General features: G+C 39.1%; 10 protein-coding genes and 1 non-coding gene across 11 annotated transcripts; 5 read left to right on the forward strand and 6 right to left on the reverse strand.

Annotated features, from left to right (window-relative positions):
- Window positions 1-233: 233 nt before the first annotated feature.
- RTG3 (Rtg3p) lies at window positions 234-1712 on the reverse strand (the record flags this gene model as incomplete). Its single annotated transcript, XM_454241.1, has 1 exon — window positions 234-1712. One exon carries the CDS (start codon window positions 1710-1712, stop codon window positions 234-236), a length of 1479 nt encoding a protein of 492 aa, XP_454241.1.
- A 482-nt stretch (window positions 1713-2194) lies between these two features.
- SFT2 (Sft2p) lies at window positions 2195-2836 on the forward strand (the record flags this gene model as incomplete). The annotated part of the gene is made up of 1 exon (XM_454242.1): window positions 2195-2836. One exon carries the CDS (start codon window positions 2195-2197, stop codon window positions 2834-2836), a length of 642 nt encoding a protein of 213 aa, XP_454242.1.
- A 75-nt stretch (window positions 2837-2911) lies between these two features.
- Window positions 2912-6274, reverse strand: ECM21 (Ecm21p; the record flags this gene model as incomplete). Its single annotated transcript, XM_454244.1, has 1 exon — window positions 2912-6274. The coding sequence occupies one exon, from the start codon at window positions 6272-6274 to the stop codon at window positions 2912-2914; it is 3363 nt and encodes a 1120-aa protein (XP_454244.1).
- A 575-nt stretch (window positions 6275-6849) lies between these two features.
- Window positions 6850-9252, forward strand: APL4 (AP-1 complex subunit gamma; the record flags this gene model as incomplete). The annotated part of the gene is made up of 1 exon (XM_454245.1): window positions 6850-9252. One exon carries the CDS (start codon window positions 6850-6852, stop codon window positions 9250-9252), a length of 2403 nt encoding a protein of 800 aa, XP_454245.1.
- Window positions 9253-9430: 178 nt separating this feature from the next.
- Window positions 9431-10075, reverse strand: YOP1 (Yop1p; the record flags this gene model as incomplete). Its single annotated transcript, XM_454246.1, has 2 exons — window positions 9431-9922; window positions 10025-10075. The coding sequence occupies 2 exons, from the start codon at window positions 10073-10075 to the stop codon at window positions 9431-9433; spliced, it is 543 nt and encodes a 180-aa protein (XP_454246.1).
- A 290-nt stretch (window positions 10076-10365) lies between these two features.
- On the forward strand, window positions 10366-10438 carry KLLA0_E06623r. Its single transcript has one exon. It is a non-coding gene; the product is annotated as a tRNA-Phe (tRNA).
- Window positions 10439-10700: 262 nt separating this feature from the next.
- On the reverse strand, window positions 10701-14144 carry ATH1 (alpha,alpha-trehalase ATH1; the record flags this gene model as incomplete). The annotated part of the gene is made up of 1 exon (XM_454247.1): window positions 10701-14144. The coding sequence occupies one exon, from the start codon at window positions 14142-14144 to the stop codon at window positions 10701-10703; it is 3444 nt and encodes a 1147-aa protein (XP_454247.1).
- A 1621-nt stretch (window positions 14145-15765) lies between these two features.
- Window positions 15766-17412, forward strand: ATP1 (F1F0 ATP synthase subunit alpha; the record flags this gene model as incomplete). Its single annotated transcript, XM_454248.1, has 1 exon — window positions 15766-17412. One exon carries the CDS (start codon window positions 15766-15768, stop codon window positions 17410-17412), a length of 1647 nt encoding a protein of 548 aa, XP_454248.1.
- A 642-nt stretch (window positions 17413-18054) lies between these two features.
- Window positions 18055-19251, forward strand: CCL1 (TFIIH complex kinase subunit CCL1; the record flags this gene model as incomplete). Its single annotated transcript, XM_454249.1, has 1 exon — window positions 18055-19251. One exon carries the CDS (start codon window positions 18055-18057, stop codon window positions 19249-19251), a length of 1197 nt encoding a protein of 398 aa, XP_454249.1.
- A 424-nt stretch (window positions 19252-19675) lies between these two features.
- YME1 (i-AAA protease YME1) lies at window positions 19676-21985 on the reverse strand (the record flags this gene model as incomplete). The annotated part of the gene is made up of 1 exon (XM_454250.1): window positions 19676-21985. The coding sequence occupies one exon, from the start codon at window positions 21983-21985 to the stop codon at window positions 19676-19678; it is 2310 nt and encodes a 769-aa protein (XP_454250.1).
- A 427-nt stretch (window positions 21986-22412) lies between these two features.
- BRN1 (condensin subunit BRN1) lies at window positions 22413-24731 on the reverse strand (the record flags this gene model as incomplete). Its single annotated transcript, XM_454252.1, has 1 exon — window positions 22413-24731. One exon carries the CDS (start codon window positions 24729-24731, stop codon window positions 22413-22415), a length of 2319 nt encoding a protein of 772 aa, XP_454252.1.
- Between the last annotated feature and the right edge of the window lie 110 nt (window positions 24732-24841).

Here is a 24841-nt window from a genome sequence, read left to right on the forward strand (position 1 = left end):
ATTTGTAACGGTTTTATGACATTTTGTGATTAAAAGTGATGTGCCAAGCAACAATTAATAAGAAGCATGAATTTGCATATTATAAAAACACATTATCGTTACATAGCGCATTGTAGAACTAAGGAACATATATATATATATATATATATATATATGTATATTAACTACTTTAAGTGGTATACATTTGTATATTCTTGTAATTAGATTCGAAAAAACCCAAGGAAGATCATCCCCTACTCTTCGAAATCAAGTAATAAATCAACAGGATTTTCGGCACGTCCGCTGAACATTAATTTGCTGTTGTCTTCGTTCTCCATTAATGTACCAGACAAAAATTGTTGAAGATCATCATGTATCGCGTTTGCTCCCGCGTTTGTCTCCTTGACAAGCATCGGATATGTTCTACTGTCAATAATCCTTTCTGGATATTGCTCATCATCGTTAATATATTCATTGTTGATGTGAGCTTGTTGTTGTTGTTGTTGTTGTTGTTGTTGTTGTTGTTGTTGTTGTTGTTGTTGTTGTTGTTGTTGGTGTCGCTGCTGTTGGTATTGTTCTGAGGAGATATGATGAGTAATGGGGGATTCAGATTTGGAAATATGTTGGTAATTTTGAGAAGTTTTCGGGTATGCTCCTGATTGCAACAGAGAAGAATTTGTGAGATCCGACTTTTTTCTTTCGAGTTCAGCGATCTTCTTCCTTAGTTCTTCCTTTTTTGCATCTTGAATCTCTAAAACTTGCTTTAAGCAATCCATATATTCAATTGTTCTTTTCAATATAGTTCCTTTATTTGGTTTTACCTTCTTTCCAAAATCATCGAAATGTAACAATGTTGGTGGAACCAATGTCCCCAACTCCTTTATTTTAGCTTTGATCAGCTCTCTTCTACGCCTTTCGACGGCATTATGAAATTCTCTTCTCCTACGTATTTTCTCATCTTGAGTCAAAGCCGATGAGTTCATGTCTTTAGGCGTGGAAGTCAAACTGCTACTTGTTGGAAACTGTTGCGAACCCCTGTTACTTCTCAATGACGATGAGAGTTGCGAAGCACCACGATAACTGGCAGAAGGAGACCTTAAACTTGAAGACAGTTGGTTGTAAGAGTGGGAATCAAACGAATTCATTGGTTGTGGCTGGTACGATGAAACTGGTGTCATCAGGTCACTATGGATACTGGACCCCAGAGATGATACGAAATCATCTGTAAAGTTGCTAACCAAGTCATCTGTGGCTTGGGAGCCTTGCAAATGTTCGCGAAACATTGGCTCATCGAAAAGGTTCTTGGTGGTCTCGTCCAAATTAATATGATCAAAATCTTGCTTTTGGTTCCGGTCTGACTCTCCTCTACTTGCTGGTGATAGGTATTCGTCCATAAATGATGTAGCAACAGTTCCAGTCTCAATTTGTTGGCCAGTTATACTTTGTTGTCTTGACTGCGGCAAATGTATGTTATTATGGACATTGGCATTCGTAAAACTGGACTGCGAATCCGGTAGCTCATTAATGACATATTTGGATGTATGAGCCGTATGGTTCGTGGATGCAGATGTACCAAGCCCGGGCTCCAAACTTAGTTCACCATGTGACCCCGGAATATTCATAGGAACCGGAGTGTTGGAACTCGACAGACGCATGCCAAATGAACTTCCAACGTGTGCATTATGGTTCTGCTGCAAGAACTGATCCAAAAGGTCGTCGTTTTCAAAATCCATAGTTTCCCCTAGTTCTTCTTGTTTTGTTCACTGGTGATTCAAAGATATCATAAAACGGGACAGTCTTCAACCCGCACTCTTAGACACACACAAATTGATTCTACAACAGAATATTCAAATCCAGTTCTGGGACACAATAACTCTCGCTGTTTACACGCCGATAGTCATGCGATAATTTCATTACTGATGTAAGAATATATAGAGAAAGACTAAACTTCAACTTTGTTTCTTTCATTTAATTGAAAATTCCCAAGAAATTTCAAAATAATTGAACATTTGAACTTCGATACTATACAGATCGATTATGAATAAGAGCTGACGCGAAAGGATCTTTGATTTAAGGGTCATTTTAGTAATTTTTGAGGGTCTGCAAGCGGTTAGTTCCATACTTTGAGTCTTACCTTCCAATAAAGACGTCCACTAAAGTAGAATTTGCAAGTGTGCTTCTCTCAATAGTTAAGCATTTATAGGGGAGAATAAGCATGTCAGAGAACAATCCGGAAGTTAACAATCTAAGAGACTCATTGAATAGATGGAATGAATCACGAAATGCCCATTCCCAGGGATTCAATGAAGGGGCGAAGACGATATTCGCAAGTTGGGCAGACTCGATAAATGAAAGAGCCCAAGATGTGTATCAGAGACTACCGTTAACGCAACAAGACCTTACGGCAAATCCAGAGCCAGAATGGTTTTCGTTAAGTAGGACTGAAAGACTTTCTCTATTCGTTTGTTTCATATTGGGTGCTGTAGCGTGCTTCACCATTTGTGTGTTTTTGTTCCCTGTGCTTGCTGTACAACCAAGAAAGTTCGGTCTACTTTGGTCGATGGGATCTTTGTTGTTCATCTTTGCATTTGGTGTATTGCAAGGACCTGTTGCATACATGAGACACTTAACATCAAGGGAGCGTTTACCATTCACAGTATTTTTCTTTGTCTCTTGCTTTTTGACCATTTACTTTGCAGCATTTACCAAGAGTACGCTTTTGACGATTCCTTGTGCAATTCTAGAGTTGATCGCTGTCATTTACTACGCAATATCCTATTTCCCCTTTGGTGGCACGGGACTTAGAATGATCAGTTCTATCGGATTGAATCAAGCAAGGGGAGTTCTCCGTATCTGAAATGGTTTTTTGCGAGAGGCGTAAATCAGAACAACTTGAAATATTATTATTATGTACATAAATATTTGTGTAATATTACATGAGAGGTGTAATTTCTTCATAAGTGGGTGGTTCATCATCGGATAGTATGGCTTCTGCATCTTCACTGTCACTATCTAAGCTTTCCTCTAGGGAACTCTCTGCTTTCATTCCTTGCTTCATAAAAGATTCCTTGAACGTGACTGTCGGTCCAGGATTTGGTGATCTTGCTGTAGTTAGTCCAGATTGACCCATCATCTCATCAATATTACTATAGCGTCTAGCGACTGAAGATGCAGATTGTAGATCATCTACGTTCTGCGTAGAAGCCCGAGAAAGCATCAATTGTTGAATAGATAAATCATCCGGATCGTAGGTTGCTCTTAATTGCGGTGTGCCGATAGGCGATACACGGGGCGAATTCGGAACTGATATGGCTTCTTCAAAACTTGGTAAAGGTTCATGGAAACTTATGGTTGTGTCCTTATCAGGGTGTGACATTGTGGCCATTGCGTAAGTGGGTAATTCAAGATTATCCGATGTGCAAAGTTCGGAAACAACGTGAACAGGAGTGTCGATTAGAACTTCAAAGTGTCTTTGTTTGGTTGGATCTGTTGCATCAGGTTTACTGATCCTCAACATTATCTCAAGTTTGTGCTTTACATTGATATGGCTAAAGTTGACACTGCTTGCATACAAGCCACGTTTAGGTTCATTTAGACGGGTATGATTGACAATGGGTAAATTAGAGTTGGTTCTGAATTTGGTGGTAGGTTTCGGTAAATCTAAATTGTTACTGATCGATGAATTCTTTCTGCTTTTTCTACCCGATAAGAAATCAATTACACCAGATGTTGTGCTACCGCGACGAGACGTGGAGTTGGATTTTATGTTCTCTAGTTGGGTAAATTCATCAATACCATAAGGTGGAACACTCCGTGCTGACTTTTTGTTAAGGAGTTTATATTTGGGGAATTTAAGCTTAGTGTCTATTGTCAATGCTTCTACCATTTCAACATTGGAGTTCGTGTTCTCATCTCTGACTGTAGAATAGCAAAGTAAGTTATCAGATTTACAATTTTCAACAATTTCCTCTTTCATGGCTCTGCCACCTTTATCTCTTGTTCTTATTTCCAACAATGGTAGTATACGCTCCGGCTTTCGCCTAGAAGAGAACTCCGGATAATATGGACTGTAAGGATCATTCGCAACTAATTCAACTTGATCAAACTCATACTGTAAGTTTTTGGAAACATATGTAATTTTTTCAACAACACATATCCTTATCCTTTTAACGGATAGATGTTTCACTAGTGGAACCAATTTTAGTTTCAAAGGAATCTCAACGTCTAATGGGACATATTTCTGTCCGAATGATATTTCGTACGAAAGCGAATCAGTCCATATTCTGTTAATATAGATGGGTTTATCAGCAGTAGAAATGGATCTCAGCGGAGGAGTTCTAACAAGATTTAGTGCCATATGGCTATATACCATCTTTTGATAATCTGTCTTAGAGATTCCATGATAGGAAGGTAAGTGTAAGTGGTTTTTCATTTTCTTGAAAAGCTTACCACCTCCAAACTTGAAATGACTTGTAGTACCATCACCAGCAGATGAAGGAGGATTTGAGTCATCGTTAGAATTTGATTGGAATGCCAGAGTGCTGCCGGTTCCATTATTTGATAGCCCGCTATCATTATCGTTACTTTTTGTGGAATCGTTATTAGCACTATCAGTATTATCCGAGTTAATGACTTTGGCAGCACACCTAAAATGATAATTTACTCTAGCAGATGGTAGACAGATGGTCTCAGGAATATTATTAGCAAATACAACGGGGACAATAAAAATATAATCACCCGGCTGAAACGTGCACGAGTTGGTATCAGAAGCTTCGTTTATATCTTTGAGGAAATTATCTTTGGTCTTTTGCTTCTTGAGATAAGGTCTGTCGCCAAAATCCTGAATGTTTTTAAAATTCTTTCTTCTGCATAAATTTTGTGTATTTTCAATTATTACCAACTCTTGATCAGCTGCAGAAAACCCAACATATAGGTTGTAATTATCGGTATTAAATTCCCAATCCAAATGTCCACCAGTGTAGTATTCTTCTGTTTCCATTTTATCAGGAGGAAGACCATTACTCCAGTATACTCTTACCCTCGAGTATAATTCGGCTTTTACACTTGAAAGTTCCATTTGTTTCTTGAGAGACATTATAACAGCAATGTTGTATGGTATATTTTCGCTATCAGCGGCAGGTGAGTCATCATCCATGGCTGTATAGCTATCTGTTGGTTCAATGTTGGTTGTGTTACCATTACCAGTCTCTTCAGTTAGCGATGATTGCACCGGGTTAGAAGAGGCAAATTCTGAATTTCCTGTCGCCAAGGATTCGTTTTCCCTATTCGCAAAAATTGTAGAATGGCTTCCTGTAGGAACAACGTCTGATCTTGAGAACTCAGAAGGATCCCTGGTAGCTAAACGTTCTAACGCATCACCAAATGCACCATCATCATCATCATCATTAAGTCTGCTCAAATGATTTAAGTATTCATCGTCAGTTGGCGAGATAGTAGGTAAAAATATGTTATCACCGGAAGTGGCAACGTGGAAGGTAACACCATTCTTCGAAGAAAGAAGTCTTGGTCTTAATAATCCACGGTCAGCCAAGTAATTTAGCAAACACGTTTTGGCAGTTTTTTTCCTGTTCACGACGGTGTTGCTGATCTGCGAACCAGTCGCACTGAAAGCGGTCGATACCCTTGTAATCCTCCTGCCCAAACAATTCTCCTCAAAGTCATCATCATCACCTTCATCATCTCCATCGTTTTCATTGTCTGGACCGTCATATTCATCATCATCTTCATCATCGCTTACCACAGAGAAAGGTCCACCACGTTCGTCATCATTAGACATTCTACGATTAGGCTGACTCTGAAATCTGCTCGGTTGTAAAGATGATGTGTAGATGTCATTGCCTAGGTCTCCATCAGAATCGTTGCCTCCAAGGCTATAATCCAACAGACTGCTATCTCCTTGATCCTCGTCAATTTCGTTATCAGTTCCTTCTTCCGAAGACATCGCTAATTCGTTCTGTGGGGCTCCGTAATCTTGATATCCATAGATAGAATACGGCGTTCCAAAGGCCATCATCGGACTGAATCCTGCAGGCATAGCAGAAGTGCCATATGCGCCACTGGGCCGTCTGGAAGATGCCCTACGAGCGCTATTAGAGCTTGGTACACTTGCGGAACGTCCATTACTGTTTGACCTTGAAAGGGTAGAACCACTACTTTTTGACCCGCTAGCTCCTAAGATGGATGCAAATGCTTGCTTGATTGACGAAGATCTTTTCCTATTCCCATCCTTCTGCTTTCCAGAGGACGACCCCAGATGTGAACTGAAAAATGACATTATCTTCCAACCGTCGTGGACCTGTAAAATCTCAGCTTATCTCTCAAAAGGGTTTGGTTACTTACCTTGGATGCAAAAAGAACCAAATGATCAATAAATAAATAACTTTAAAAGTGACCAAAGTGTGAAGTTCTTGTTTAGGAAAAACCACAATACTATATGTATTCGCTAACCCACTAAGCTGAATAGATTAGACTTTGCTCTCCCTGCTGAAACATCGGATTATATTTATGTTAATCATCAGCCTACTTAGTTGGTATGAACTATTTACATTTCAGATTTGAAGGGTTCTTTTTCATTAAAAACTTCCTTGGGCCCAGAAATCAGGTTTGGGGGCCATAAATAATTTCCATGATTTCGAAATCTGGAAAGGACAGTTCTATAAACAAGAATAGCTATAAATACATGTAACGTATACTGGGCTTGACAACTGAGAACAGCGTACACGGTATCTGTAACTTTTGCAATTAACGCTGGGAGTGTGCGTGCGTGTGGTGTTTTCAACTATAAGTTGTATATAGGTGCGCAAAGAGCTTTAGCAATTTTTTGTTTGTTGGGAAACATAAGTAGAAACAATGGGTTCATTGAGGACTTTCATTAAGGAAGTCAGGGCCGCGAAAACGTTGGCTGAAGAAAGGTCAATCGTTACCAAGGAATCAGCAAGGATCAGGACCAAGTTGAAGGATGATCATATTTCACTGGAAAGGAGAAGGAAGTACATTAACAAGCTGTTATATTTGTATATCTTGGGAGAAAAGACACATTTTGCCCAGGTAGAGTGTATAAACTTAATTGCTTCTGAAGACTTCGCCGATAAGAGAGTTGGATATCTTGCTGCAGTTTTGTTATTGGATGAGAATCAGGAATTGTTGACTCTTTTGACCAATCTTTTGAATAACGATTTGAATCATCCATCGAGATATGTGGTTTCGTTAGCAATCAACGCATTGGGCGCTTTGACTTCTCCAGAGTTGGCTCGTGATTTGTATACCGATATCAAAAATATTCTAGAGCATTCCAGGGACAGTTTTCTGATCAAAAAGGCGTTGGCATGCTCTGGAAAACTTATTGCGAGGGATCCATCCCTTTTGGAAATTTTCGCTCCTTACGCTAACAAGATGCTTTCGAGTAAAGAATCTACTAGCCATGGTGTTCTAATTGGTACCAACAAATTGATCCAGGCAATCATCATCAATACCAAATCGTACGAATTTGATAATCTACCAGAGATCATTGATAAACTATCCTCCTTGATACCTGATCTCTTAGGAAAACTACACCATTTGAATTTAGGATCGTCCAACCCAGAATATAACGTTGGCGGTTGTCTCGATCCATTTTTACAAGTCGAACTCATGACTACATTACGTTTGTTCTTGCAGTACTTCCCTGAGCAAACTAAGCCTTACAAGAATAACTACTTGGATACATTGACCCGAGTTGCAACTTACACTCCAACTACTTCGAATAGTTGTACTTCAGTCTTATACGAGGCAGTGCGCACTATTTTTTCATTCCAAGCAGAGCGCTCCTTGAGAGTACTAGGTGTCAACGTGTTGGGTAATCTAGTTGCAGACAAGGATTACAACACAAAATATGTTTCATTAAACGCATTGTTAGATGTTGTTTCGGTAGAGCCACAGGCGGTCCAAAGGCATAGAAAGTTTATCTCACGTTGTATCTTTGATTCTGATATTTCAATCAAAAAGAGGGCTCTTGAGATGACGTTCGCAATTTTAAACCAAACAAATATGAGGGAATTGATCGCAGAGATTCTTACGTTCTTAGAAAAAGCAGGAGAAAACGATAAAGGACTAATATTGTACTGTGTAGATCAACTTATAATGGTTTTCGATCTTCAAGATGAAATAGATGATTCCTGGAAACTGGATGTCATAGTTAAAATATTGAAATTTGTTGGCCAATATATTTCAGTTGAGAAGACTACTGATGCATTAATTATGATTAACAATAATTCGAACCTGGAACATAAGAAGCAAGTGGTTTCTAACATTATCAACGTAGCATTGGATAATGACTCTAGCCAAGTCTCAGACGAAAATTTAGCATGGAGAGTTGTCTCGATTTGGTGCATCGGTGAATACGCTGATCTGATTTTAGGTAATGGCAGATGCACAGAAACAAATTTAACAGGTTACTTATATGAATCCGATAGCTTGTACTGTGATAACCCTATGGTAACAAGCTATGTTTTGCTGGCTGCTTTGAAGCTATCTGTAAAGATTGATACAAAAGTGCTATCCAATAGATTGAGGCAGTTAATTAAAGGCCACACGGAAAACACCAACGTCATGATTCAAACAAAGGCTGTCCAGTATGGAATATTATTCAATGAGTCTACAAGTGTTAAAGCTGCGTTACTTGAACCAATGCCCATTTTCCATAAAAAGGTCTCAGAGACTGCTGCATTAAGAACCTTCTCTCAGAAAGTACCTGCACCAGCTATTAAGAAAGTGAAAAAGAAGGAAAATGATCTTCTTCTAGATTTACTAGGAGATCTCTCTACTCCAGAAACTACTGCGCCTACAAAACCTTCTAATGATCTATTATCTAACTTGAGCAATACTCCAGCACCCCAATCATCAAATCAAAATGGGTCAACTTTATCATCATCCTTCCAACAACGCATAGAAATACCACCAAACTCTATCAATATCCACTCATCTGATATTGTTGAAGTTTATGGTAAAGTAGAATCGTCAATCCCCGGTTGTACTGAAATAGACCTATTCTTGAAAGCTAAAACGAATATTAATACCTTACAGATCCTAATCGCTGTTCCTAAATCACAGAAGGCAGAATTCGGATCTCTGTCAAGCCACAAGGTAGCTACAGGTGAAGTAGCTAAGCAGGGTCTTAAAATTCTAGGATCTGGGAAAATCAAGCTAAGGGTCAAATTGAATATCAACTCCACCGAGGATCAATTCGATTATAAATTTGAAAACATCCCCCATTAACGAGCGTTAAAGATGCCTTAAAGTAATATTGTGTAAACTATAAAACGATATAACAATCACATCATGTAGATAAGGGATCTATGTCGATAAACACCGGTACGAGTTCACATTTCCGCAATCAAATAAGCGAACTCAAAAGAAAATTGGACCAGAGGGTGATTTTTCAACTAAGAAGAATTTAACGGGAGTATCCAGAAGCCTTAGCGTTGTTGGCAGCAGCTTCGACTTTCTGGGCCAGTTCTCCCGATTTCCCTTCCACGATAGGTAGGTATTTGTCAGAGAATGGTGAAATCAACCTCGTGTAAACAAGTTGGGCACCGCCGAATGATGGAATGGCAATGTACAGTAAGAAAACAGTCTTAAAGAACCAGTAGAATGGAACCCAGTACAAAATAGCCTTGGACCAGAACTCGATCACAGACAAAAACGAAAAAACAATCCAATAAGTTAACAATTGTGTGTCATCCGTTGATGTGGCAGTCTTCAATGCTTTCAAAGAATAGTATGTTGGAATACAGAATCCAACAAAGTTGGATAAAATCTCACCAATTCCACCAACATTGATAAAAATTAAGAGAAAGTAAACAGCAACAAGACCAACGATAACATATGATCTTGGCAATTTTGTTTGAGCTTCAATACGAGACAAAATTTGATTACCAGCGAATTTCTAAGTTAGAATTGGTTAGTATATTAAGTTTTAAAGTAGTATTATTTTCTCTGTTAGTTACGAGAAGCATCCGAAAGATAATAAAAATCCTAGTAAACATACAGTGTCCAAACCCTTCAAGGAATCTTGAAATAATTTCAGATAGTCTGCCATTGTTGTTTGATTGTAGATTTGTTGGATTGATAGAGTGCAGACTTAAGGTAAATCAAAAAAATTTGAAGGAGGAGGAATTATCGCTCACTGGCAAGTTAGATGTATCCCTTTAAATTTCATTCTTTAGTTTATATTTTTTTTTCACTTTTCAGAATTCGTTGCGTTTTAAGAAACAGCCAGACCTAATGGAATGTTCTATCCGAGCCACAGAAAACGAAAAAAAAAAAGAGGAACACTAACTTTAGCAAGTGGAACCAATATGAGCAAATCACCACCGGTTTCAACAAGTCGCTGCTTTAGCTCAGTTGGGAGAGCGTATGACTGAAGTTCATAAGGTCCTGTGTTCGATCCACAGAAGCAGCATATTTTTTCTAATCCCGTACGCCTTCTTTTTTTTTGGTTTTTTTTTCGCCGCTGAAGTTTCGAACGTTCATATTGGAAGCTAATACTATTTAAAAGTGTCAGATTGAGTATATGAAGGAATACACTAAGGAATGCCAAAAAAAAAATGAAAACATTTCATTATGAATAAAAACTTTTAGGGACAGCATTTGAATTAGCTGACCGACTAATCAAATAACTATCAAACTAAAAATGTCCCGTATATGAGACTTATGTGCATGTCTTATGGGAATAATGCAAATTCTTTAATTGTCGCTCCCTTTTCATCATCGTCATCATCATAAGTGTCATGAACAGTTAGAACTATGAATCTTCCCTTTCTCCAATCAGTTTGATTGCCACGAAAATCAATATCAACATTTTCGGGATTCATTTCAGCCACTTTTGAATAATCAATATCGAAATCGGTCTCATTTCCAGGCAATAATACAATTTGGGACTCATTATATACTCGCCATGGGTATGGTTCTGATGGTGTTACCTTATAGTGATCCAAAATCTTTACAAATTTAGTTTTCATATCTTTAAGTTCAGGATGAGTACTGATTATACTATCTGGATCAATACCGTACCAGTCAAAAACATCTTCAATCGCTGCATCAAAACCTTTTTCTGTCCGTTCCAAATCGCGTACACATTCATCACCAGTCTTATTGCAATATTGATTGACGTTTGATAATATATGCGTCAAATTTTTGAATACCTCTTCTGTTTGTGGCAATATCGACAACGAAAAGGTCTTTGCAGGCCTCGAACCCCATATAATCTTGCCTGACTTGATCTCTTGCGTGAAATTATTCCCCATATCGATTAATAGCCTTGCTGGCAAGTTTTTATATGCGGGCTGCCAGTGTGTGAAATTATTACCGTCGATAACCGAAACAGCAACATCACCAGGAACGCCAGCTGTTAGGTTAGTTATTTGCTTTGCTTCCACGAGGTTTCCCTCAAGATTTTTTTTCGGAATATATAACGGAGTCTTGAAAACGTCCCCAGGTTGAATGGTAAAATAATTCTTGCCAGTAGGAACAGATCTCCTACCATGCAAAATTTGTTTGATGGGATCAGTTTCTTCTGAGTATTTTACGTCAACATCTGGAATTAAGGTTCTATCCGGAACCTTAATCCTTATTTCCTTGGTCCCATTTTTATGAATAATGATGCCCTCCGTATCAGTGATAAGAACGTCAAGTACCTGCCCCATGTACTTGAAATTGTTAATTCTAATACCACCAGGAAGTAATGGCAACTGTATGGGATTGAACTTCAATAACCGATGAATCTTACCTGTATCTTCATCAACTTCATAAGAGTATCTTAAACCAGTTAAACCGAATAAAATACTTTGAAGGAATCCACCATTTGCAGTCAAAAATGGGAACGCAGGTTGAGTTAACCCATTGGTTAGGAAATTATCATCTGATTGTTCACTAAACTGAGCGAACGGAGACCTTAAATAAGGAACAACGGACTTGTATAGATAGCTTTGTGATGAACTCCCATAATTCAATAAACTGGCTGCTCCGGCGACAAATACTGGATACGTCATAGCTGGCCCCGATGCTGACTGTCGCTCTGAATAATAATACAAATTCTTGATAGCATTATTCAAAATGGATTGATCTGTAATATAACTTAAGGGATATATCATTAACACCACATCGGCTTGCTTAATCTCGACGCTGCTATTCATTCCGCTGTATTCCAAAGTGATATTGGTCTCAGATATCGGAATATGAATATTATCTGCAATTTCCAACCACTGAGGGTCAGGGTCGATTCCTAAATGTCTAGCAATATCGTGTGCCCAAACCATGACACTTTGTATTCCTGCATTGGTGAAAGCAGCGTTATCGACGAAATTAGCGTACTCATCTGGATCCGTAAGATTATGAGTGGTGTACTGTTGCATGGTATCGTTCCATTTCACGTATTGTGCAAACATTTTAGCCGCATTTTCTACAAATGGCCACGTAGTATACCTCAAATATTCTTCTGATCGTTCATCATCTTCATCACCATTCATATATATGGCGAACGAGCTTAAGGCGATATCAACATTGATATGGTATTCATAGTCAACACAAGGTCCAGTTGATGTGCAATTTGCGTACCTGCCAGATGTCCATGGGTACAGTGCACCATCATATCCGTATTTTTCAGCATTTAATTTAGCTTGATGCAGTGATGCATTCCTATAATTATTGATTTGCCGAGCAGCATTAGGAAAGAAAGGCAAGAGAGCTGGGAGAATCCAAAGATCAGAGTCCCAGAACACCATTCCTCCGTAAGAGTCACTAGACAAACCCGAAACTCCTATTGGTAGCCCACGGTCCTCAGATACATTATGGGACCTTGTATTTGCCAATAAGTGGTAGATGGAAGATTTTGCTGTCATCTCCAATAATCCATCACTGGGAATTTCAATCGAGGCATCCTTATATATTCTTTTCCAAGCATTTTTGTGTGACTGTATCAAAGAATCGTAGTTTCCTTTGTTATCTAAAACGATGGAAGTAGCCCTTTCCAAATTGGACATTTTAAGTGCTTCATTGCTTGTTCCATTTGAATTATCATCCGGTTGTTTATTATCATATTCCGATGATATAATACCGATATACTTATGAGCTACGAATGTTGAATTCGCTTTTAAAATCTGTGTTGTACATTGACTAATAGAATCTGAATATTTTGATAACGTCAAAGTGTCCCTTGATGGAATGTCAAAGTATGAAAATAGTGATGCGTTCGAATAGGGGACATTTTCCGGTTCTACAACCATAAATATACCCTCATTGTTCTGATCATAACCATAGTCGTTCAACACAGTACGATGTGAAGTAGAAAAGTTCAAGGAATCGCATATTTCTAATTCAACGTATTCATTTTCATTATCAGCGGAGGTGTCTGAATTATTATCAAATAAGGAAAGCTCCAAAGTGACTACACCCAAAGGATAAATTTTTCTGTGAGCTACCACTTTTGTAGTTACCAACAATTGTTTGTCATACACAAAAGTAGTAGTTACAATACCATCTTGCAAAGACAAATTTTGCATGTAATTTGTAATTTTATCCAATTTGACATCGGTAGGGTTGATATATTCTATCTGCCCTGTCGTGGTATGTTTCAATATAGACAAGTCTGTCCATTGTGGTATGGTTGATATCACTGTCGAATAACCGTCATCATCTAGCTCTGGGAAATTAGTAGAGTTCAATTTTTCTTGAAGACAGTAGAAATCACTGATGAAGGCACCAGCAAACCGTTGATTTCTTAGCGGCCAGCCATTATCTAGTGCTCCTGGTATAGAAGAATCATTTACCCAAACGTTTATTGTATCCAAGGCATAACCAAATCCAAGATTTGGGATACGAGAACCGATGTAACCATTCGCCACGTACGGTTGCCTTGAGAAAGTATTTTCAGAAAGTAGAAGATTACCAAGTATTTGTTGCTCTTCATCATAGAAAGTATTTTCATGGTCCTTCAATAATGAATACATTTTCTCCGAGGCCTTCCTTTGGGATTCTGGACAGAAAAGAGTATCCTCGGCACAAACAAATGAACCAAAATGAGTATGCTGCAGTGGCAGCGGTTTCGTCAGGTAAAAATAAATTGGTGCCAAAATGGCCACTGAAAACAAAATGAAAGGTACTATCAACATTGTGAAAGTGTAACGTGGGATGTTCTGCAGGCAGGCTTTTTCTTTGTTTTTTTTTTACTCACGAACTTTCAATAGAAACTTCGGCGTCTAAATGTTGCAATGAACTGGTTTCTTTTTAGCTATCGATCCTTATACAAACCAAGGATCACTTTCACGATATGCTGCTGTTGCCTATGCAAAGATAAATCCAATGTATGCGATACGATTGGGTTAAGGAAATAAAGAAACAGACACTTTGTGTGGGTATTTACCTGTGAATAGTAGAAAGCAAATAAAATAATGACAATCACCAGAAATAAAGCGGGCGTCGATTAATTAATGCTATTTTTTTGAAAGAGATACACGGGTTCGACATCCAACCGGTTAGTGTATATTGGAATCTTGGTGATATATTTTGTTGGCCATGACAAGACTCACATCCTTTCGAGAGCAAATAGTCAGGTAGATGATCAAAGATGTTTATTTATAGTTTATAGTCTAACTATAGAACCCGAAATCTGTCTCCTCACTGTTTGCTCCCTTGTTTCCATTTTGGTTAAAAAAAAGTTGGGGCAAATTTTCCCGGATTCAATGAATATTCAATCACGTGACAAGAACCCTCTAATCAAAGTCCTATCGAACGAACCAATCACAGCTATATGCCCTACGTAAGAAGAGGGAGAGAAAAGGAAGAACACGAACCCGCGTGCATCACACTGTTTTTAGATTACCCGGACTGTATAGCTGTGAAAAGCGAAAAAATAAACGTTAACCCTCATTACCCTGCCCGAAACAAAAGGCACGTATTTTGTTCTGATTGGCCAATACAGATCATTATATACGACACTATACAAACACATACACAAGAGACAGACACAGTATGCAAGACAGATTTCATATTTCGGCTTGAAACTCGAAGCAACCCAATAAGTCTTACAGATTATCTTCATTGGTTTCTAATCCTTTACCTTATCTTTTGTCCTCTTGAGTGAATTTCCCAATTTTCCCATTTCCCGGCTTCCATTGTGTATAATTGGTCTGTTTCAACCAGTAGGAGCGAAAAAAATTTTTTTTGTTAAGAGAAGACGCTACTCTGCTCGTTAAAAAGGACATTTTTTAAGATTTTCAAATTGCACTGCACTGGATTGGACTAGCTTGGCAAGGAAAGGATGCATACAATTCTTGCCAAATAGTGCGTGCGAATGATATCTACGAAATGCTGTATAAAGAATTATATACTTGTTTCCATCCCACCTGGTACACACGTAGCTTAGCGTTACCAGACCAATTGACTTTCCTTCTTGAAAGCGAAATCTGTAATTTCTTCCTTCTGTTAAACAGGGGTGTTTTCGTTTCAATTAATTAGATTATATTTCCCTCCTATAGTATTTTATCATTTTTTTTTTTTTTCGAGACCAAGTTTTCATTTGAAAAGGAAAAAAAAAATTAAGACAAAAGAATATTGATTTATTATTCATATATTCAATTCTGAACCAACCACTTAGTTCTCATTAAGATAGTTGGGTTATACGGTTTTAACGTATTCAATTAATTGTAATTGCAAGTGTTCTTTTCGTTCTTAGAACTCAATCAACGTTTAGAACAATCCAATCACACTCACACAGTTTTTTCTGTAATAACAATGTTGTCCCGTTCTGCTATTCGTTCTGCTTCCAGATCTGTTGTTGCTGCCAACTTGGTTAGATCCATGAACAGAGTCGCCAGACCAGCTTTGGTTGTTGCTGGTAGAAGATTTGCTTCTGCTAAGGCTCAACCAACTGAAGTTTCTTCTATTTTGGAAGAAAGAATCAGAGGTGTTTCTGAAGAATCCAACTTGAACGAAACCGGTAGAGTTTTAGCTGTTGGTGATGGTATTGCCAGAGTCTTCGGTTTGAACAACGTTCAAGCTGAAGAATTGGTCGAATTCTCTTCTGGTGTTAAAGGTATGGCCTTAAACTTGGAACCAGGTCAAGTCGGTATTGTGTTGTTCGGTTCCGATAGATTGGTCAAGGAAGGTGAAGTCGTTAAGAGAACTGGTAAGATTGTTGATGTTGGTGTCGGTCCAGAATTGTTGGGTCGTGTTGTCGACGCTTTGGGTAACCCAATTGATGGTAAGGGTCCAATTAACGCTTCTGGTAGATCCAGAGCTCAAGTTAAGGCTCCAGGTATCTTGCCAAGAAGATCCGTTCACGAACCAGTCCAAACTGGTTTGAAGTCCGTCGATGCTTTGGTCCCAATTGGTAGAGGTCAAAGAGAATTGATCATTGGTGACAGACAAACTGGTAAGACCGCTGTCGCTTTGGACACCATCTTGAACCAAAAGAGATGGAACAACGGTACTGATGAATCCAAGAAGTTGTACTGTGTTTACGTCGCTGTTGGTCAAAAGAGATCCACTGTCGCTCAATTGGTCCAAACTTTGGAACAACACGATGCTTTGAAGTACTCCATCATTGTTGCTGCTACTGCTTCTGAAGCCGCTCCATTGCAATACATTGCTCCTTTCACTGCTGCCGCTATCGGTGAATGGTTCAGAGACAACGGTAGACACGCTTTGATCATCTACGACGATTTGTCCAAGCAAGCCGTTGCATACCGTCAATTGTCTCTATTATTGAGACGTCCACCTGGTAGAGAAGCTTACCCTGGTGATGTTTTCTACTTACATTCCAGATTGTTGGAAAGAGCTGCCAAGATGTCTGAAAAGAACGGTGGTGGTTCTTTGACCGCTTTGCCAGTCATTGAAACTCAAGGTGGTGATGTTTCCGCTTATATTCCAACCAACGTTATTTCCATTACCGATGGTCAAATTTTCTTGGAAGCTGAATTGTTCTACAAGGGTATCAGACCAGCTATTAACGTCGGTTTGTCTGTCTCTCGTGTCGGTTCCGCCGCTCAAGTCAAGGCTTTGAAGCAAGTCGCTGGTTCCTTGAAGTTGTTTTTGGCCCAATACAGAGAAGTCGCTGCCTTCGCCCAATTCGGTTCCGATTTGGATGCTTCTACCAAGCAAACCTTGGCTAGAGGTGAAAGATTGACCCAATTGTTGAAGCAAAACCAATACTCTCCATTGGCTGCTGAAGAACAAGTTCCATTGATTTACGCCGGTGTCAACGGTTACTTGGATAACATTGATATTTCCAGAATCGCCGAATTCGAAACCAAGTTCTTGGCTTACTTGAAGGCTAACCACGACGAAATCGTCTCTGCTATCAGAGAAAAGGGTGAATTGAGCAAGGAATTGTTGGCCACCTTGAAGTCTGCTACCGAATCCTTTGTTGCTACTTTCTAAATGATTTGATTCAATCTTTAATAAAAATATTCAATATGAAGGGTGAAATTTTCAAATTAGAAAATCCAAAACTCAATAGAATCTAAAGGGTCACCGGGGTCCGATGAAGAGTAAACAGTGCCTCCCACTGGCCAAAACTCTTTATTGAACTACAGTTGGCTCTTTCTAGCGGATCGGAGTTTTTCTAATTAGCAGGTTTTATCCCACATTTTTTTGTCAATTTAAATCAATCATTATCAAACAAGTAAAATTAAAAATTCGAAACAATCTACCATCGTCAATCTGTTGAATGAATTTATTCTTAAATCATTATGGAGAATTTGATGCTGGAGATAGATTTGTTATAGAAATTAAAAAATTATCCTAAACACACTTTTTTTTTGAATTGAATTCTCTAAAAAGATCGAAAACATATATTCTTATATTATCATGCAACAAAGATTAGGAATGAAGACCATCATGTGAAAGCTGGAAAAGCATATGACTTTAACGAATTGGATGAGTATTAAACAATCTCTTTTCTAAGTATATTAAAAAATAAATAATTTTTTGTAGATTTTTTGTCTAAGAAAATCTCAGTATAAATTTTAAAATCAAAATTATCTCTATCAATCATAAAAGACCAAGTAGAAGGTTAGGGAAATGTTAAAAGGAAGTGACTATTCCTCAGCAGTAGGCTCCTCTATTACTGAGTCTCGTATGCCGAACATGTCTGCGGAGAATTCTACGGTAGAACCCACTCCTGTACCTGAACCCACTCCTACAACAGAGACAAAGAAAGCTGAATCTAAGAGAATTACTGATGATGACCTATACAGACACTCATCGCAATATAGATTATGGTCATTTACAAAGGAACAGTTAGAGAGCAGAAGGCGAGCTTTGAATGCCAAAGTCGTAGATAAGGTAAATGAAAAACTACAAGATATCATTTCGAAACACAATGACTTATCTCAGGAAGAGTTGAATGCTATAAATGAAAAGGCGGTGCCAGTAACAATGGAGGAGGAACTGAAGTTTGTCAATTTTTTTGCCAAAAAAGTACAATCCTTTTGCCATTCACTAAATTTACCAACGGAGGTATGTGCTACCGCGATATCCTTCTTTAGAAGATTTTTCCTTGTAAATTCAACTATGGAAATACATCCGAAACATATTCTTTTAGCCAGCATATTTTTGGCATGCAAATCAGAGAACTATTTTATAGGTATTGAAGCCTTTGCCAAAAAAACTAAGTCTCAACCCACAACTATTCTTAAGTACGAGTTCGATGTGCTAGAATCGTTACAGTTTACTTTGTTAAATCACCATCCATACAGGCCGTTGCATGGGTTTTTCTTGGATATCCAGTACATTTTACATGGAAAAGTCGATTTAAATTATATGGGCCAGATCTACACAAATTGCAAGAGAAGAATAACCGAAACTCTTCTCACAGATGTAGTATATCATTACACCCCACCGCAAATTACACTTGCATGCTTGTTGATAGATGATGAAGCGTTAACGCTAAAATACTTGGAAGTGAAGTTTGGGAGCCCTCCTGAGGAGCAAAAGGACTCGGAAACGGAAGGCTTGAAAACGGAAGAAACACCATCAGATACCAAATTACCATCTAATTTAAAATTGCAAACTTTAACAGCGCTAATACGAGAGTGTCAGGCGATGATTTTGAACGTTGAAACACTTTCCAAAGAAGAGGCAACTAAAATTGACGCAAAATTGCATTACTGCCAAAATCCAATGCTGCTGGTAGATAGGATGCGCAGACAAAAGCAACAACGTGATAGCTCCGCTGAGCTTACAACGGAACCGGATTCTAAAAAGTTGAAAGTGTAGTAGTATACAAGTTAAGTAGAGTTCTCAATGAAAACTTCCTAAAGTTCATTCATTCATACGAATAATTGTTATACAAATATGCATATATACTTGCGAAGAGAACTATTATCTTCATTTATAGTCTTTCGACAGGGGTAAAGTAGTGACTGCCGCTTCTTCAAGAAGGCCGGCCAATGTTATATTTACAAGACACGTCAATGCTTTTATGCTTTATTATGTGAAAATGCTATGATCTGTAATTTCATATAACACTTTTAAAATTAACCACTCAATTTGGGTATTCTGTACAAGTTGCAACATAACCATTGTAGTGGGGTTCTTCAAACAGGTCAAATGCAGATACAGAAAGATGGTCGGTGAAATGTTCAATCAATGGTGTAATGCTAGGAGTCCGTATCCAATGACGTTTTAGTTCTGCGTCTGATCATGCTTTAATCAGTACCGGAATTTTTGATTTATCACCGCCGATTTCCTTACGATCATCGCTGTCTGGTCCTTCAACCACCGTAGTAGTGGCCATTTTCATTTTATTGATAGGTTCTCCTTTGCATACCTTCTGAATTTCGGTACTATCTAATGTTTCGTATTCCATTAATCCTTGAGCTAATCTATGCAATTCCTTTTCCCTTTCTGCTAATAAGGCTCTCGTCCTATCTTCTGAAGCTTTCAAAAGTTCAAGTACTTCGTTATCAGCAACGTCACGAATTTTTCCAGACCATGAGTCCCACTTATCAGCCAAATTTACTGGTCCGACTTGTTCACTCATACCGTACTGAGTAACCATTGCTCTAGCAGTGTTGGTAGCATTTTGTAAATCCGAACCACAACCACTGGTAGTATTTTCCTTACCATAAATCAGTTCTTCTGCAATCTTACCACCCATGCACACATCTAACCTAGCTAGACATTCTTTCTTAGTGATGTCCACCTTATCCATTTCAGGAAGTTGGAAAGTGATACCTAATGCCCTGCCTCTTGGCAAGATAGTTGCTTTGTATAATGGCGTTGCCCCGGCAGTGTACAGTGCCATCAATGCATGCCCGGCTTCATGATAAGCGGTGGCTCTTTTAGTAGCTTCAGTGAGAACCATAGTTTTCCTTTCAGCACCCATCAAGATTTTATCCTTTGCCCATTCAAAGTGCTGCATATCGACAGCAATAGCATTTTTCTGACAAGCGTATACGGCGGCTTGGTTAACTAAATTCATCAACTCAGCACCAGAAAGACCTGGGGTTCCTCTTGCAATGATAGTTGGGTCCACATCAGGAGCAACAGTAACCTTCTTCATATGATGTCTCAAAATGTCAGCACGCCCGCGAACATCAGGTAAGTCAACATTGACGACCTTATCGAATCTACCTGGTCTTGTCAAAGCCTTATCCAATGATTCTGGGAAGTTAGTGGCACCGATGATAATTATACCGCTTGTTTGGGAAAACCCATCCAATTCAACCAACAATTGATTCAAAGTTTGTTTTGCGTAAGCTTGATCTTTGGGATTACGCTTACCTCCAATAGCATCCAATTCATCGATAAAGATAATAGCAGGGGCACGAGCGCGGGCCTGTGCAAACAACTCTCTGATACGCTTGGCACCAACACCTACATAAACTTCGTCAAACTCTGACCCTGACATGAAGAAAAAGTCAACACCAGCTTCACCGGCGGTGGCTCTTGCCAATAAAGTCTTACCAGTACCTGGAGGTCCGGTCAATAGAACACCTTTAGGTAACTTACCACCCAAGGATTCGTATTTGGTAGGATCTTTTAAGAAATCGACAATTTCCTCCAATTCAGCTCTAGCTTCGTCACAACCCCGCACGTCATCAAATCTTACATTAGTCTTTGCAACATCCACAGATTTATCGGCGACTTCATTTGTCTTGAAGAGGGTTGAATGTTCTGTAATGTATTTGAAACCTTCAGTCAAACCGTATGTAACTGCACCAAATACGATCAACCATTTTAACCATCTGGAAACAATAGAGAATGTGGATTCAGTGACAACAACATGTAGAGGTTCCTTTTTGGATCCCATGTACGGATTATAGATGCCAGAATAACCAGATGAAACACCTCCAGTAACTTGGGCAGCAGCACCGTTAGCCGATGCAGCGGAAGAAGCACCAGATGAAGCCACGGCAGGAGGAATACTTCCAGCTGGAGCAGTCGTCAACAAAGTCTGCCTCACAGACTCAGCATCAGCGTGCCTACCGATCCTTTGTAAAGCTTCCATATACAAAGCCATACATTCAGGCGATGAAGTAATACCAGGAGTTTCAAATCTCGAAACAACGTATTGCGGATAGTTCGATTTCAAGAGAAGTTTATAGAACTCCGCTTGCGCACTTGGGTTAGACAAATCTTTATTAGCTTGCTGTTCCTTAGTAGCCAAAACAGCGTGTGATACAGGTCCATTTGCCGGATCAATATCACTCGAATTAATCCCGTTTAGTTGCTTGGGCTGCTGAACATTTTCTGCACCACTTGTTGCCCCATTTACAGTGTTCTTCGAGTCCTCCGAATGCTGAGAACCTGTAACACCATTATGATCCTTGCCTGTTTGGTTCTTGTCCGAATATAATCTGTTTTGTAGCACGCTGCCTGTAAGAAAATGCTTTCTATGCAAAGTCCTTAAAATTGGCCCTGTCAAGACAGGGGCTTGACGAATCAACACTCGAGAAGCGTTCTTGGCGCACAAACCAGAAACACCAATCAACACCGGAAGCGTCATCTAGCCTTTAACACTTAATAAGTACACCGTAAAAGTGATTTTTTCAAAGTACCTGAGCTGGTATATACAACTTTTTCGTTGCTTCCTTTGTTCACTATTCTTAAAAGCCTTTTGCCTCTTTCGTTGCCTTCTAAATGACCCGAATAATCATAGCCATATATATCCTCATTCTAAAGAAAATAAAAACCTTTAAATTTGACAAATGCTCAATTTACTCAAATTTCAACATTATCAACAAATTCTTGGAAGCTGATGAACGCTCGTCCGGGTGGCGTTGCATTTCATTAGGGAGAAACTCTACGTAACAGCTGAAATCCGATTCGAAAGTGCCAGAAAAATAAAAAGGAACGAGGTCTTTTTAGACGAACATCACGTGATCAATACTCTTCTATATACAAACAAAATAATTACGTCGGCTATAGTTCGGCTACTCCTTGCCAATAATTGCGTCTGCAATCTTTTCAGGGAACCGAATGTCCAAGTCTTGGTAGTTTGTAGTGTCGTTAATCGTAAATCCATACTCATTAGCGAGGTGAAGAAGGCAGATAAAGCAGAAACTGGTTGAGAGATCCTTTTTGGCACTTGAAGTGTACATGTTCACGATATCGTGAGCGATATCGGTGAATTTCAAGTCATAGCCCTCTGCTTTTGTTGATATTTCTGCTGATATATCCTGCTTTCCCTGCTTCTCTTCGGTCAGATGTGCTTCTGATTCGATATCATTCTGAGTAGTTTCCTCATTCCGAGTAGTTTCCCCATTTTGTTCGTCTGTCTTCAGTACATGTAAACGTTGCCATATTGACTTCCACACATTATTCTTCAATTTTCTCACATCTACCTTTTTGGAGGTTCTGGAGTAGGTCATTTTATTATTTGCAACTAATCCTTGCGTGTTTACGAAATCTTCTTTTGTATCCATATCCAAATCTTCATCTTCGAAGGCTTGGTTGAAGTCAATGCCGTTATCCTCTTCAAACGATGGATTGGTTGATCTTTCTATCTGTGTGTCATCTTGCTTGTGCTCTTCTTCCCTTTCATGCAGTTGATAGTTTTCAGCCCAAAAGCGTTCGTCTGCAATCTCCGGAATATTACTCACTTCTTTGATTTCGGTATCATCAAATTTCAGGGACCCAGGTAACCTGGCTTTACTGATCCTCCTGTGTGAAAAGAAACTCATCTTCTGCTCGGGCTTAATGAAGAGCCTTGTGATTTTATCCGTTGTGAATTTATAGTCGTCCGGTAGTAAGAAATGTGAATCATTTGTTCTTTGTTTCACTGATAGATCAATGAACCCCTTTTTATTTGCAAATATTTCTTCTTCAATGTTATCATTCAGATCCAAGAAATCAATCTCAAACTGTTTTTTGGGTACCTTCTTTTCAACTGCTGGTTCATGATTCCCATCGGCTTCAGTTGGCTGCTGTGGTTTGGCCACAGACTCCTTGCTAAGTTTATCCTTGATGTTTCGTACCTTCCAGTGTTCTCTACCCCTCCAATTCTGACCTATCGCTGCGTCAAAGTAAGATAGTAACTCTTGATCGAGTACGCTCGCATCGCCATACGATTTGTCATCTATTTGTGACATATTCTGTTGATTTGATAGGGCCAGCTGTTCTTCTGGTTCGTGAATGTTATCCGCTGGCTCAACGTAGTCCATAGAACCTGCATCAACAGCAACATCCTCACCATCCTCTGGTGGCATTTCGTAGTTGAACTCTGCCTCCGCATCGAGTTCAGGAAGGGTCTCTAGATCTTTTTCTGTCAAGAATTTATCAGATTGGCCATTCACTCCTTCAACAAATGACTTTGCTTTTCCAATATCCGCTACTGCACTTTGGAGCTGATCCATCGATGGACACAATATTGAGGTTTCAATAGTATTAAAATCTAAGAATTTGACACCGAGATCTAATATATCATCCTCTAGCAATGTGACTGATGTATCTGGGGTTGATTCTACATTTTCCTCATTTGCTGAACCCTTTTCTGAATCCAAGCCAAATACCTCCGAGGTCTCTTTTGCTGATTCGCTGACTTCATTATTTTCTTCCTGAACTTGACTTTCAGTAGAGGCCAATGGTTGCGGTTGTTCTTGTTCAGGTTCAGTCGTTGTTGCGTCAAAAACAACTCGGAGTTTTTCATCAACATGTAACGTGTTTATAAGTAAGCTCTTCGCACCACCCTCATCAAAATCGGCGAGTGCCTTCTTGAACAACGGATCTATACTTAGGTTTTGTGCTAAATCTTTCAGTCGTATACTTTCAAAATCAACTAACGTCGTTTCTAACACTCTATTGTACGTCCTTTTTTTTTTCGCGAGAGTCTCTGGGTCATCACGGGCAATCGGCAGACCAGTTAAAGGATCTACCTCTAGACTGTCATCATCTTCCTCATCTCCATCATCGTTCTCTCCGTTTGTATTGGATCTAATTTGCCTCCCTTTCCGTTCTGCCAATCCACTTAGTAACTTCCCTGTTTCAGTAGCGACGGAATCGACTCTATGAGAGTAGATTTTCACACAACCGTCTAACGTCGCCGAAGCCTTCTGGAAATTAATATTATCCTCCTCATCTTTCAACACGTTCAAGTCATGAAAATAGTCAATTAATGCGAAATTCCAACTGTTTCTTGAGTTGATTTTGTTGTCCGTGGCCATTTTGATCCATTCTTCAAAGTTAGCCATCATAGTGGACTTATTCGTGAAAAGACCGTTGTCATCATCGTCATACGGTAATTGGGTAGTCATTGCTACTCCTGAAAACCTAACCAAGGTAGCTTTGATAAAGCAGCTGAATAATGCTCACAATTATCCCGTTTCCTGACTTGCCTCTGTTTTCCTGAACAGCTTTAAATGGA

The sequence above is a fragment of the Kluyveromyces lactis genome (assembly GCF_000002515.2).
Source record: "Kluyveromyces lactis strain NRRL Y-1140 chromosome E complete sequence".
NCBI classification, from domain to species: Eukaryota; Fungi; Ascomycota; class Saccharomycetes; order Saccharomycetales; family Saccharomycetaceae; genus Kluyveromyces; species Kluyveromyces lactis.